The sequence below is a fragment of the Bos javanicus genome, chromosome 12 (genome assembly GCF_032452875.1).
Source record: "Bos javanicus breed banteng chromosome 12, ARS-OSU_banteng_1.0, whole genome shotgun sequence".
In the NCBI taxonomy this organism is placed as follows: Eukaryota; Metazoa; Chordata; class Mammalia; order Artiodactyla; family Bovidae; genus Bos; species Bos javanicus.
This window is the reverse complement of record NC_083879.1, coordinates 32,629,251-32,644,252: the sequence shown is the minus strand read 5'-3', so window position 1 is coordinate 32,644,252 and position 15,002 is coordinate 32,629,251. Positions and strand designations below refer to the sequence as shown.

The 15,002-nt window shown below is 44.4% G+C and overlaps 1 protein-coding gene and 2 non-coding genes across 4 annotated transcripts; all 3 read left to right on the top strand.

Moving 5' to 3' along the window:
* The first annotated feature begins 889 nt into the window (after nucleotides 1–889).
* On the top strand, nucleotides 890–6,873 carry RPL21 (ribosomal protein L21). 2 transcript variants are annotated; one of them, XM_061434908.1, is made up of 6 exons: nucleotides 890–1,150; nucleotides 4,985–5,063; nucleotides 5,329–5,390; nucleotides 5,860–5,972; nucleotides 6,481–6,631; nucleotides 6,739–6,873. In XM_061434908.1, the coding sequence occupies exons 2-6, from the start codon at nucleotides 4,997–4,999 to the stop codon at nucleotides 6,826–6,828; spliced, it is 483 nt and encodes a 160-aa protein (XP_061290892.1). In that variant the 5' UTR covers nucleotides 890–1,150; nucleotides 4,985–4,996; the 3' UTR covers nucleotides 6,829–6,873. The 2 variants fall into 2 exon arrangements, with proteins under 2 accessions (XP_061290892.1, XP_061290890.1); XM_061434906.1 differs by having other exon boundaries at nucleotides 1,128–1,206.
* On the top strand, nucleotides 5,689–5,759 carry LOC133258697 (small nucleolar RNA SNORD102). Its single transcript, XR_009740149.1, has one exon. It is a non-coding gene; the product is annotated as a small nucleolar RNA SNORD102 (small nucleolar RNA).
* On the top strand, nucleotides 6,006–6,132 carry LOC133258701 (small nucleolar RNA SNORA27). Its single transcript, XR_009740153.1, has one exon. It is a non-coding gene; the product is annotated as a small nucleolar RNA SNORA27 (small nucleolar RNA).
* Nucleotides 6,874–15,002: the final 8,129 nt, after the last annotated feature.

Sequence of the window (15,002 nt, the reverse complement as noted above, 5' to 3'; positions counted from 1 at the left end):
GAACCCAGGTCTCCCGCATTGCAGGCGGATTCCAAGCAGATTCCTTACCATCTGAGCCACGTGGCTTAACACTGCTATCTGTTGAAGAAAACAAAGTCCATGCGCGCAAACTACAGCCCAGATATGACTTATTATAGTGACTGCAGTTAGCCTGTGTGCAGCTGAGGACGACGCTCAGCTGTGGAGATGCTGTCAGGGAGAAGGCAGAGCCTCCGCTTATCCAAGGAGCCTTAGCAAGGAGAATCGTAAGAAAGGAAAGATGACCTGTGGGAGCTGGAAGGGAGTGACTGTAACGGCCAACAACTAAAAATGCCAGAGTCTGGTGTTTTTAAGACTTCTTTATTTGCCCCCCGCCCCGCCCCCCCCCCCCCCCCATCTTAGGGCCTTAGCTGCAGCAAGCAGGATCCTTATTGAAACCTGCGGAATCTTTAGTTGCAACACAAGATGCGGCAGACAGGAATCTAGATCCTCCACCAGGGATGGAACCAGGGACCCCTGCATTGGGAAAGCGGGGTCCCAGCCACTGAACCGTCAGGGAAATCCCCGGAATCTGATTATTCGTTCATCTTCCGTTTCACTAGATTTTGCCCTGTGGCTTTCCAAAGTGGTTGTAATACGCACGAACCTACCAGGAAGTGTGTACTATGCTTTTACGCATTGAGAAAAAAAAGGTTTGAAACACGTACAAACCGGACAACACGCTTTCTTCACTACAGCCTGGCTTTTCTGCCCACATAGCCATCCCCGTTGACTGCAGCAGCGAGAACAGACCTGTAACTTCGCGCGCCCGAATGCTGCCCGAGGACGCACGCACACACCCGCACCCGGCGTGGCGTCTGACGCAGGCGCTGACGTCAACACGCTCGGGACGGCGGCGCCCGTTGGACCCCCTTGAAGGCCCCTTTCCGGGCTGTCTGGCAAGAGCCAAGTGTCAGCCTGTGTCGGTCGATTACCTCGCCCTCTTTTTCGCAAGAAATGACAGTATCCTCACAGGCTCTCCTCGTCCTCAGGGACAATAACCTCACCCCTCAGGAAAGAATGGCTGTCGGTCGGCGTTTCTTCAGGCAGCGCCGTGGGCAGCCCACAGGGCCTTGAAAGGCGCATGCGCGGCCCCGCCTCCTTCTTTTCGGCCGGAACCGCCATCTTCCAGGTACAGGCCAGCGCGTGGCTCCCGCCGCCTCTCGTTTCTCTCCCGGCCCCTCAGGCGTGAGTTTCAACCCTGTAGCGGCTGAGGCCGCGCATGAAGCCGTAGAAAGGCTGTCTAGCTTTTCCGGGGGCCGCTGGCTCGAGTGGTGGGGCCGTGTCCATCCAGACCCGGGACCGCGGGCGCGGGGCTGGGCCGAGGCCGCGACCTGCTGAGGGGAAGAGCCCCGGAGAAGCGGGGCCGCGGCCCCTGGGTGACGTGACTCGGGTCTGTCGGAGCAAGGGAACTGGTCCCTCCTGCGCTTGCACGTCTTCAGCCCTGCTGACCTGGGATTCCTCGAACCGGCTCTGGGGCCGCGTGACCCTTTCTTTTCGAATGCCTTCAGGGTGGCATCCTTATTCTCGTTGCAGAAGCTGAAGTATATGTGCTGCGGGCTAGGGGCTTCAGGGTGGTAGGAACGGGTTGGCGGGGTGTGTGTGTGAGCCTGGGGCCTGGTCGGAGAACCGCAGAGGTGCCCAGAGTCCACCTGGACTAAGAAACCGAGGCCGTTAGTCGTTCATACAGAGGGAGTGATTTCGGGTCGTTTAAATGTTGTCTTGGGGCCTCAGTTGGACAAAGGGAAAATGCTTTTGTTGGCTACGGGTGTATTAATGCAGGGCAGCAAGTGTTGAGTACAGGGATTTCTGAATAGTTCTGTCTGATTTAGAAGTTTGGGGCGGGGAGGGGAGTTAAGCAAGAAACCGCTTAGCCTTAGTTTTTGCGTCCTTCTGTCTAGTTTGTGGACTTCCCTGGTGGCTCAGACGGAAAAGCGTCTGCCTACCATGCGGGATACCCGGGTTCAATCCCTAGGTCCGGAAGATCTGGAGAAGGAAATGGCAACCCACTCCAGTACTCTTGCCTGGGAAATCCCAGGACAGAGGAGGCTGGCAGGCTTGTTTGTAGCAGCTGCCAGAGTTGCCCAAACTGCGAGATGTGCTCCGTCAGTTCAGTTCAGTCGCTCAGTCGTGTCCGACTCTTTGCGACACCATGAATCGCAGCACGCCAGGCCTCCCTGTCCATCACCAACTCCCGGAGTTCACTGAGACTCAAGTCCATAGAGTCAGTAATGCCATCCAGCCATCTCATCCTCTGTCGTCCCCTTCTCCTGCCCCCAATCCCTCCCAGCATCAGAGTCTTTTCCAATGAGTCAACTCTTCGCATGAGGTGGCCAAAGTACTGGAGTTGCAGCTTCAACATCATTCCCTCCAAAGAAATCCCAGGGCTGATCTCCTTCAGAATGGACTGGTTGGATCTCCTTGCAGTCCAAGGGACTCTCAAGAGTCTTCTCCAACACCACAGTTCAAAAGCATCAATTCTTCGGCGCTCAGCCTTCACAGTCCAACTCTCACATCCATACATGACCACAGGAAAAACCATAGCCTTGACTAGACGGACGTTTGTTGGCAAAGTAATGTCTCTGCTTTTGAATATGCTGTCTAAGTTGGTCATAACTTTCCTTCCAAGAAGTAAGCGTCTTTTAATTTCATGGCTGCAGTCACCATCTGCAGTGATTTTGGAGCCCCCAAAAATAAAGTCTGACACTGTTTCCCCCTCTATTTCCCATGAAGTGATGGAACCAGATGCCTCATCTTCGTTTTCTGAATGTTGAGTTTTAAGCCAACTTTTTCACTGTCCTCTTTCACCTTCATCAAGAGGCTTTTTAGTTCCTCTACACTTTCTGCCATAAGGGTGGTGTCATCTGCATATCTGAGGTTACTGATATTTCTCGCGGCGATCTTGATTCCGGCTTGTGTTTCTTCCAGCCCAGCATTTCTCATGATGTACTCTGCATATAAGTTAAATAAGCAGGGTGACAATATACAGCCTTGACGTACTCCTTTTCCTATTTGGAACCAGTCTGTTGTTCCATGTCCAGTTCTAACTGTTGCTTCCTGACCTGCATACAGGTTTCTCAAGAGGCAGATCAGGTGGTCTGGTATTCCCATGTCTTTCAGAATTTAACACAGTTTATTGTGATCCACACAGTCAAAGGCTTTGGCATAGTCAAGAAAGCAGAAATAGATGTTTTTCTGGAACTCTCTTGCTTTTTCCATGATCCAGCGGATGTTGGCAATTTGATCTCTGATTCCTCTGCCTTTTCTAAAACCAGCTTGAACAACTGGAAGTTCACGGTTCACGTGTTGCTGAAGCCTGGCTTGGAGAATTTTGAGCATTACTTTACTAGTGTGTGAGATGAGTGCAATTGTGCAGTAGTTTGAGCATTATTTGGCATTGCTTTTCTTTGGGATTGGAATAAAAACTGACCTTTTCTGGTACCGTGGGCACTGCTGAGTTTTCCAAATTTGCTGGCATATTGAGTGCAGCACTTGCACAGCATCATCTTTCAGGATTTGAAATAGCTCAACTGGAATTCCATCACCTCCACTAGCTTTGTTTGTAGTGATGCTTTCTAAGGCCCACTTGACTTCACATTTCAGGATGTCTGGCTCTAGGTCAGTGATCACACCAACATGATTACCTGGATCGTGATGATCTTTTTGTACAGTTCTTCCGTGTATTCTTGCCACCTCTTCTTAATATCTTCTGCTTCTGTTAGGTCCATACCATTTCTGTCCTTTATCGAGCCCATCTTTGCATGAAATGTTCCTTTGGTATCTCTGATTTTCTTGAAGAGATCTCTAGTCTTTCCCATTATATTGTTTTCTTCTATTTCTTTGCAAAAGGCAAGTCATGTGTCTTGGGTCGTGAATGGATTTCTAACTAGTGGGCTCAGTAGTCAAGAAATGATTTACTGATACCCACAGAGCATGTCTCCTTGTTTATGAACGTAAGGCGAGTTTATATGAACTTAGTACAAATGTAGAGTTGAGAATTGAAGCAGTATTTAGGCTTGATAGATTCTTCTTGCCTTTCTTTTTTGTTGTGGATATTTTTTAAAAAGTTTTTATAGGCATATAGTCAGTCAATTTACAATGTTTGTAGTGTACAGCAGAGTGAATCAGTTATACATAAGTCTTTCTTTTTTTTAATATTCTTTTCCCATATAGACCATTACAGAGTAATTAGTAGAATGTGAAGTAAGAGTGTGCACAGTGGTTTAACTTTGATGGGTTAGCTAAAACATTCTGTTTCCTTGCCAGGCAAGTCATATGAAAAAGATTCTTGGGAGTCACTTTTGAAGATATGGTAACATATTGAGAGATTGATTTAGGTTAGAACACTGTGTTCTAACTTGTGATCTCCTTGTGGTAGGAGTCGTTGCCAGCAATGGTAGTTCTCTTGGGTGATCTGAAGCAATTAAAACCATTATTTTGAGCTTTTGGGAAACAAAGTGAAAAGTTTAACAGTGTAGATACACCTTACATTTCCTGGTAAACAACTGAGTAATTAGATAAGTGAGTTAGAGATTTTTGATAAGTTAATAGATGTTGTATAAGAGAAACCTGTAGGTTGAAAGGGGGGGTATCCAATATGCAAAAATAAAAGACTTGAGTTTTATGCTTTGCCTACTAGTAATTCCAGTGCTCTTGGCAGTCTCAGAAATAGTATGCCAGGGTCCTGTTGTGTTTTTATATTCTCATAGGGAAAGTGCTGGTTTGGATTCTGAAATCCAGTTCTGCTTCTTAGACTTTTTAGGTGATTTTGACAAAAATCTTGGTAAAATTACTGCTTTTTCCCCTTTTATAAGAGCTATTGATTGGTGAGCCAGCCTTGTAGATTGTTCCCTAATTCTGATGTTGCTACTGAAATGAGTGCATTTGTAATTACATATTTTTTGGTTAAAGGAGAAGATGACACTGTTGACACTGTGTTTGAGTGTTCTGTGCTTTCTGGTTTCAGTGATTCGCCAAGATGACCAACACAAAGGGAAAGAGGCGGGGCACCCGCTACATGTTCTCCAGGCCTTTCAGAAAACATGGTGAGTGGAGCTGCCCTCCTCCTGGTTTATTGCCTGTGTGTTGCGGTTCATACAGTGTGTTGTTAATAAATGACACTGATAATCAGCATCTGCCTTTTAATATAAAACATGCATTTTATATATAATTTCTAAATTGTTGGCTATCAAGATAAAGTACTTGTAACAGCCAAAAAGTGTGTTGAAGGCTAGTAAGTATTTCTTTTACTCTCGATATTGACTGTTTTGTGTGTTGTTTTTTTTTTTCTTTTTCTTTTTCTTTTTGCAGGAGTTGTTCCTTTGGCCACATACATGCGAATCTACAGGAAGGGTGATATTGTAGATATCAAGGTAAATTATAAAACTGGAGAATTAACCACGGAGTAACATTAGAAGTTAGAAAAGTTGTGTTGAAATTTGAACAGTGTGTATTCCATCTTTTTGTCTTCCTAATTGAGGGGAAATCTATTTACTGAGGAGGAGCTCCTTAGAGTGTGGAATGGCTATTGTAATTTTACTTTCAAAAACAAGCTTTTAAAATGGCTATTTTTGAGTCTTAAGAATTTTCTCATTACTTGTTTTTAACAGCTAGTGGAAAAGTTAGGGGGGAAATCATAAGAACTTAAGTGTATGTGTCCTGGCACTCCAGAGCTTAATGATGATTGTCTTTTTGATTGCTTAAAGCAACGTGAAAATGACATTTCACCGGCTCTGAGAGCTCTTGAGTTGCCTTTTAAAGAAAAAAAATTAAAATATCTTACTTTGGGTTTAAAAGGAGGGGGGAAATTGGTGGCATAACATTGACTTCCTTTCTAAACAGGGAATGGGTACTGTTCAAAAAGGAATGCCCCACAAATGTTACCATGGCAAAACTGGAAGAGTCTACAATGTCACCCAGCATGCTGTTGGCATCATTGTAAACAAACAAGTTAAGTAAGTAAGGTCTAATTCTTTGTATATTGCCTCACACCCCCTTTCACTTTGCCAATTGGACTTATGTCTTTATTGGTCATTCAAGTGGGGCAAAGGAAATAACCTTTTAAAACTCAGGCAAACTGGGTGTTTGTCTTGTAACCTGTCAGAGGAAACATTGTAATAAACTTAGTTTGCACCTTACAATGTTAAAGCCTTATGGAGTATGTTAACTAAGTAGTTATAGTTTTCAGAAGGTAAGAAGTTTAATAAGTTGTACATTTTATTAGTGGTCTGGTTTTGCTTAAATTATTTGGTACTTGAGAGTCTGTCATCTCACAGAAGAGAGCTTATGAATGGGGATGTTTGCCTCAACACCCAGTTCAGCAAGATTTAATAAATGATTGTAAATTTGCTGTCATCTTGTCTCTGGGTAGAGGTTCATGGTTTAAAGTAAAACCCATGAAAGGAGTCTCTGAATTTAGGCTGTGTTTTTGATGAAGCACTTACAAGGCTCTTTTTTCTCCAGGGGCAAGATTCTTGCCAAGAGAATTAATGTGCGTATCGAGCATATTAAGCACTCTAAGAGCCGAGATAGCTTCCTGAAACGTGTGAAGGAAAATGATCAGAAAAAGAAGGAAGCCAAAGAGAAAGGGACTTGGGTTCAGCTGAAGCGCCAGGTGAGTGCTTGGCAGGGTTTCTTGGTGTTGAGTGTGTTATTGGTTCTGGGAACAGTTTGAAATTGAGTTACAGTACTTTATATAATTACTCCCTTGTGTTTTTTTAGCCTGCTCCACCCAGAGAAGCACACTTTGTGAGGACCAATGGAAAGGAACCCGAACTGTTGGAGCCCATTCCCTATGAATTCATGGCCTGATGGGTGTAGAAATAAAGACCTGGACTGTGCAAATGATTCTCTTAATTGAGTAGAGGTGTTGTGTCCAAATTGAGTGGGTGATGTCTTTTCAAATTTAGTGTTTTTTCTTCCTGAAAGGTGTAAGATAGTTTGTTGTTCAGTATGCTCCATTTTTTAATACACTGCCAGATATTATTTATAAAGTATTTTTACTTCTTGGAAAATAGCCTATTAAATCCCTGTTTTGGGGGGGGATATAATGAATGAAAGATTATCTGTTGCATTATAGTTGAGTTCAGGAAAAGTTGATTACTCTTAATTGCATCATAAATAGATATGTTTTGAGGATCAGGAACTTAACTTTGAAGCCTGAGCTGTTTAGACCATTCATGCAGCAGTGCTCAGCAGAGTGTTAAAAACCAGAGGACCTTTTTTATTTAAACTGATGTGGCCTTCTAAGCACTTAATAAAATGTACTCAAAAAATTTGGAATAAGTTCAGTTTTGCCCATTCTGCATGAAAGGAAGCAGAGGCACAAGTCAAGTAAGGTGCCAAGGTTATGAGGGGGGAGAGTTGGGCAAGGATTTATTGCTTCATAGTAATAATATTTTAAAGCTACTTAGTGTATTTGGAGCACATTTTGGGTTCTGTTACTTCCTGGGTATTTTTAATTGGATGTGGTAAACACCCAGTAGGGCCTTGATCCCATCCCACTCCCCTGCCTTCAGGATTCTGTGGTAGTACCTGTAGCGAGCTTGTTTAAAAGGTGTTCTCTCCCCACTGTTAGAGACAAGAACCTGTGTATGATGTTGGTAAATGCTGTGAATGAGTGAAACCCTGGTGTTGGCGGCCTTCGGTTTTATCTGGGGTGGCGGGATGGTCGTAGGTCTGCTTTGGAGTCCAGCAGACCTGGCACTGAGTCTTGGGTTCCTGACCTAACACAGTGAGTGTGGTTGGTTATTAATTGCCCTTAAAGATGCACACCTAGTGGTGGAGGGTTATGTTTAAACATGACTGTTGGGCAAAAGAAATTGTTTACCACCACTGCAGAAAAGGAGAACCGTAATGAATTGCATCTGTTGGCATTCCCGTTCTGTGTTTTTCAAGGTAAGTTCATGGTGCCACTTATGCACCAGTTGAAGTCACTGCCTACTTGAAAATTCTATTCTATGAATGTCACAGCCATTCTTCACTCCGGCCTTTTTAGTCACTTTCTCTTCATTTCTTGTAGCTACTGTTAGAGTGGCTTCAAGACTTCCCACTTACTGATCCTCTTGTAATGCACACTGCTTAGCCTGTGTTTGCTTCTGCCTTTGCAAAGCGGAAAGATCTCCCCCTCCGGGGTGGCTGTGGAGGTTTGATTGGAAGCCAAGTAAAACACACAACATGGTGTCACACAGTGTTTGGTGACAACATTGTGATCTGTTGAGTTTGCAGTTTTCATCCAGGGCAAGAATATTAAAACAGCTGTCTGTAACTCTGAAGTCCAGGTCCTACTAAATATTCTTTTCCTACATGATGGCTCTATTAGGAAAATTCTGTGCATTGCCCAAGTTCTGCACATACACTTGCCTTGGCCCAAAACACCCATACTTGGCTTTCTTCATTTGACAGAATTTCTGCTTGTCCTTCATTTACCTTGAATCATAGATGAACCATCCCTGATAAAAGCATGTTAAGGAAGGGTATGAAAGTGCTTGGAATCAGATGATATCTGGTTTAGGTTGATGGAATGAAATCCACCCTCCCCGCCCCCCCCCCCCGGCCAAAAAAAAAAACACTTCCCAAGACAGGTGTTCGATCCCTGGGTTGGGAAGATCCCGTGGAGAAGGGAAAAGCTACCAGCTTAAGTATTCTGGCCTGGAGAATTCCATGGACTACTGCTGAGTGATTTTCACTTCCTTTACCAGCTGAGCCACCAGGGAAGCCCAAGAAGACGAGTGGGTAGCCTATCCCTTCTCCAGCTGATCTTTCCAACCCAGGAACCAGGATCTCCTGCATTGCAGGTGGATTCTTTACCAACTGAGCTATGTATGAGGGAAGCCTCTGGCACATATGTCCTTGATAAATGCTCTTGGATGAGAAAAGCACTGCCTTTTTTTTTTTTAAGTAGACATCTACTTTAGGTGGTTTTATTTTCCTGTGGACTTTATAAACTACAGGAAAATAACCTAAAGTAGATGTCTACTTGTTTTAAAAGGCAGTGCTTTTCTCATTCAAGAGCATTTATTGACTACAGTGACTGTTATAAACTACAGACTACAGTGTTTCTGAATTTTGAGGGCTAACCAACCACGTTGCTCAGGAGTAATGAGTTATTAAATATTTCATGTAATGTGGAAACATTAAGATACTTCAAACCTTTGTTCATTCTCCAGCAAGTCATGCTAACCTTGTTTTGTGTTGCTCCTGTAAAATGAGGATTGTCTGCAAGTCCAACAGATTGGACCAAAGGATTTTCTACAAGTCCTTTGTGCGCTTTGAGTGATTCCACGTTTAACTCACTAAATGAAGTGTAACTTGACTTGTCAAAAAGGAAATGGAGGATCATGGGACACAGTGCTGGAGGGCTGCTGAGGCTAGACCAGAGAAAGGGCTGCAGATGAGCCCGGCCACGCAGAGGGGAGGTCACCAGGAAATGGGAACTCCTCTGTCTGGTGTGCAGTACAGCAGTTTTATAAATTGCTGTCATTGGTGAGACTATGAATCTGCATCCTCAGGCACAGTACTGAATTTCAGATTCTTGATACTGATTGCTTTCCTAAAGGGTTGTACCAGTCTGTACTCTGTGAGTGAGTGAAAATGCTTGTCTTTTCACTCTCCCCAGTTGTTGCTAATTTGTTGCTGCTCTCAGTTGTGTCACTCTGTGACCCCATAGACTATAGCCCGCCAGGCTCCTCTGTCCACAGGGATTCTCCAGGCCAGAATACTGGACTGGGTTGCCATTTCCTTCTCCAGGGGATCTTCCTGACCCAGGAATCAAACCCAGGTCTCCAGCATTGCAGGAGTATTCTTTACTGTCTGAGCCACCAGGGAAGCGCATTATAATTTAGTCCTTGCTAATCTGGTGGAAGAAAATGTTGAATTACTGAATTGGGCTTTCGTTAGCTTCTGGGCCACTTAACCTGGTTTCCTTTTGCCTCCACTGCCATCTCTGCTGAACCTCCCTGTGTTTCTGACCTTTATTCTCACATTCAAAGCCCTGTATCATCTGGCCTCTACCTGCCTTTCTGACATCTTGTACCACTTCCAGCCAAAGTCAGATTCAGTAAGTTAGGAGATGGTTACTGTCACTTCCCCTACTTTACCCTGAAAGGAGGTTAAGCACCCTTAAGGAAGTTACAACCTAGGAGAAGAAGTCCAATCAGAAATCCTATTTAAATCAAGGCAAAATAAGGCTTCGAGAGGTGCATTGACACTACACTGCCCTTGTTTTCACCAATTATTCTTGCTTTCTCTTGTTTGCTTGACCCTTTCCACTACTGCTGCCTTCATTTCAGCTTATGGACTGCTGAGAGCCAGCAAATGAAACAAACAGCTTCTCCTGTGTCTCATTTCTTTTGTAGCTTCAACTCCCAGTCTCCCACTCAAATCTGGCTTCCACCTACACCACTCTAATGAAACTACTCCTAGAGGTCACCAAACACCCTGCTAATTAAATCTGGAGACTTTTCCAATTTGGCTTCATCTCCCTAGTATTTGTCAGGGCCAGGAAATTGTTTTCCTTTCAAAGGCTTCGGCCGTCATGCACGTGTGTATCTCCTGCATTGGCAGGTGGGTTCTTTCCCACGATGCCACCTGGGAAGGCCCTTCTGCCATCATCTTTTCACCAAATTCCCTGCCTGTCTAACTCCCTCGGCCACTTTATTTTGGATCTTCCTTGAGGTTCCACGTCTGTCCCTCCTAAGTTCTTTCTAGGAGCAGTGGTTCTTCAAGTATGGTGCCCCAGAGGCAGCATCCACGTCTAGGAACTTGTTTAAAATGCAAACCTACCCCAGAGCCACTGAGTCAGAAATTCTGCCAGTCAAGCCTGGCACTTGAAACAAGCTCCCTGGATGATTGAGAAGCATTCTCAAATGTGAGATCCGCTAGATTTATCTTTAGCCATCTCTAATAAACTTGAGACTCAATTTCAGAGCTCACTTTCTCTGAAGCTCTACATCTGTATTTCCAACTCTTGGGCATCTCTTGTTTAGTGCAACTATTTTACAGATGATCTTGGAAGGTTTTATTAGTGGAGAGATGAATTAAATTGAAATGCTTGAGCTTTGTGTGTGCTGATAAAAGTATGTGCCTGCCTTGAAATGCAGGTCCTTTAATTAGTAACCATCACAAAGTATGCATTTATAAATGAATCCCTTACTGTACAATTCCCTTTTTTCCACACATCCCAATGAGAATGAAGAAAAATATTCTAACTATAAAACTTTTCACCCTGTTCTTAATAAGAGCCACAATCGTGATTGAAGCTGTGTGGCTTCTTGGACTTTCTCTTCTGATCTAGCCAGGCATCACTGAAGGCCTTATGTTCGTGTTCAGCTGAAGCCAATCTGAAGGGTTGAATAAGCTACATCTCTGAAATTTCCTTCTAAATGTTTGGCAAAACAAAAAAACCTCAGTTTCATATCTCTTCTATATTCCCATTAGCGTAGATTTGCATTTTTTTTCTGTACTAGGATAGGAAAGATTCTAAAATATAAACAATTGCTAAAATTTAGCAATAGGCATCACTATAACAGGTTTATCTTATTTTTTTGAGCACAGGAGAATTTCAAGCTGAATTTGATTTGTTTGGGATATGAGTGTTTATAGCATATTCATCCCAGCCCTATTTAAAAGGGAAAAATTAGTATTGTTTGAGTGAGAAATCTTCATAGAATCTTAGGCAGATTGCTTGGTTATGAAAAGAGTGAGGCAGAAACTGCAGCTATTATGCTAAGATGGAGAATGTACAAAGGCATGAAAAACCATCCAAGACTCTACTGTGGGTCTTTTCAAACAGCAGGAGCCATGTGGTGAGGAGCCACGGATGGGCCATCTCTCAGAGTCCTGCATAAAAAAAGCATAGAGAATCCTCACAGAACTTTCTCAGCAAGAGTGCAGTTTATGGAAATCATTTGGTTTAGAAAAGGGATGCCATGGGGTACTCTTTGCTGTCTATCAAATGAGATGATGGCTTAGCTCAAGGGGAGATGTGATTGAGTGTCTGCTCCTGAGAAAGAACAAGAGTTCTGATTAATTTCTCACAGGAGATGAATAAGCAAACAGCTTGAAGATGCTTGACAGCAGAGATGTCGCCTGTCCTTTGCATACTGACAGCACTGGCACTTGCATGTACTAGGGGTCGCCTCCTCAGAGACAGGTCAGGGGTGTTCAGGAGCCCCCAGACGAAGCCACAGTATGGCCTTCACTACCATCCACAGTCTGCTCCCCAACATTTGGGGTCATTTTACTGTTCAATTGCTAAGTCGTGTCCAACTCTTTACGACCCCATGGACTGCAGCACTACAGGCTTCCCTGTTCTTCACTATGTCCCGGAGTTTGTTCACATTAATGTCCATTGAGTCCGTGATGCCATCCAGCCATCTCATCCTCTGTTGGCCCCTACTCTCCTTTTGCCACCAATCTTTCCCAGCATCAGGGTCTACTGCATCTGATCTGAGACTATGTGCCACACACGTCCTACCTTCCTGGTTTTGCTCATGCTGCTCTCCCAGCTAGATAAGACCTGTCTCTACCCTTGTGTTTCCATCTATCCAATATGCCCAGAGACCAGTCTTTTCTCCCTGTAGCTTTCCCTGATAACCTGACCCCCACCTCATATTTCTAACATAAGGTCAAGGTATGCAGCATTATAAACCAGCGTCTTGTGTACATTGCAAAGCGATCACCGCCAAAGCTACAGTTAACATACAGGTGGTCCCCTTCACTCTTTTCACCTCCCTTCCAACCTTCCCCTCCGGTAACCACCTGTCTTGCTCTCTGTATCCGTGAGTTTGTTTTTAAGTATAGCTGACTTATATTAAGTGCACAGCATAGTGTTTCAATACTTATAAAGATTATACTCCATTAAAAGTTATTCAAGGGACTTCCCTGGCTGTCCCATTGGTTAAGACCCTGTGCTTCCACTGCAGGGGGTGTAGGTTTGATCCCTGATCAGGGAACTAGATCCCACATGCCTCTCAGGGTGGCCAAAAAGTTAAAAAAAAATTTTTTTTTTACCCATTTCACAGGATTAAGATTAAGGGAGAATTAAGATAATTGAAAATTCTTTTGTAAACTCAAGAATAATATATAAATGATAATTGGATAATTATTTTAATTAACTTCACAAAGGGGATGTCTGTGAAGGCAGGTGAGAGTGTCTTACACATTATTGTCCTCTCAGTAAATGTTTGATAATAGAAAGCTGTTCTCTGTGTTCTGTACCAGCGCTTAGCAGCTTTGCTGAGAGTAGATTTTCAATCATTTGACTGCTGAACTGAAATAAAGTAGGGAGTGGGTAGAGAACAGAGCCTAATTTTTATACTGGGGAATTTAGGATACACAGGAAAGGTAGCTGACATTGAGTGATGGTGCTGGAAGAGATGTTCTTGAAGTCCAGGAGGATCCCTGGCAAAGTTTTGTCTAGGGCTGGAAATCAAACTCCTTCCTGTGGTTGGTGAAGGTTAATAGAGTCCGGAGCCTGCTATTTGCGTATTACCAAATCTACTCTTCACACTTCTAAACACCCACAGATCTGTATATTCATATCTGCGCCTACACACTTCTATTATCTTTTTAAAACCACTTCAGCATGCCTGTGATATGTTGCTTGCACAGCCATATTACATAACTCTGGATACAAAGAAATTCAAATGAAATAGAAGACAAGCACCTACAGTTTAGGCAAGGCTATTTATAATTCTACCGTTCAGGTACACACCTGCATTGAAAGGTCATGGGTGATCTTGTGTGTTTGCAAATGCAAAGAGCTTTCCAAGGAGAATGGAGGAGTAATGTTTCGAGCTCTCTGAGCAAAGGTGCAGTGTAAGTACAGACAGAACATAACGCCACCGGGCAGAGAACAGTTTTAGGGATCTTCCCTATGGGGTGACCTTAACCTACAATGATCGTATATACGTGAGAACGTAAGAAAGTCAGGTGAGGAGACACGCCCACGATTCAGCCAAGAAAGGGCTCTCTTGCCCCTTGTAAATACTACGTTTTAGCCTCAGGAGAGTGAGGGTGTGTGGACAGAGCCCATGACTGCTGCTCAGCACGCGTCCCCTCTTCCACCACTGGGCTCCTAGCATAGTAGTGGTGTGTGTCACCTCCAGGAGGAGCTGACTCGAGCTCGTCCTGGTCTTTTCTGCTGGGCATTGGAAACACTTGTTCCCAGCTTCTCAGTTCTGGCCACTGGGACGTAAGAGAGCCTGCTGGGTTCTGAGAGTTACTTTATTTCATAATAAAAAGAGACAGAGGGTTCCCTCCTTCCCTTCTGGCTTGGATGAGTACTTGATGTTTGGTGAAGCAGGAGCCATTCTGTGCTCAAGAAGCAGAGGCCAAGAGAAACCTGAAAGGCAGAAGCCCAGGTCCCTGTCACTGAACCTGGTGATTTCAAGGTGGTTCTGTAAGTCACCACCATCTCTGTGGGATTTTTCCCCGGTCAGGGAAGGAGGGTCTGGGCTTCACGTCTCTCCGGTCAGACTGAGGCTGCACAGAAAGGGACTGCTTGTGCAAAGCCAAAAGCCAGTTCAGCTGACATAAGGCGATCCCTCTCAGGGTGTTTCTTGGAACACTTTCTCCTGAGAGCAAGTTAATCTCAAAACCAGGGTTTGGGGAACGAGGTTACACATGTGACTTCTGTCTTCTCCAGTTTACACAGTGAAGACCCCATTCATTCAGAAAGTCAGTCAGTGAACTCACATTTATTAACAGCCTCCTAAGATACCACTATGTGCTGGGCATCCAAGACCAAGCTAGAGGCCCTGCATTCCAGGAGACAGACATGAAATAAACACTCTACTAGGCAGTAATGACAGCTGGGGGTCAGTGCTGCCAAGGGTGCCCTGAGAGTGCATCACTGGGTACAAGGCTGAGGATGACAGAGATCAGAGGAAGCGACCCCGGGGGAGGGGGAAGGAAACCAGTCCACTCCCAGATTCTTCAGGCAAGAAGCCAGGCGAGCAGGAGGGAGGGAGCCGAGGAGACCC

Coding starts and splice junctions, on each gene's coding strand:
- RPL21 (XM_061434908.1), top strand. CDS start 4,997: ATGACCAACACAAAGGGAAAGAGGCGGGGCACCCGCTACATGTTCTCC. Junction 5,391..5,859: donor GTGATATTGTAGATATCAAG/GTAAATTATAAA, acceptor CTTTCTAAACAG/GGAATGGGTACTGTTCAAAA. Junction 6,632..6,738: donor GGGTTCAGCTGAAGCGCCAG/GTGAGTGCTTGG, acceptor GTGTTTTTTTAG/CCTGCTCCACCCAGAGAAGC.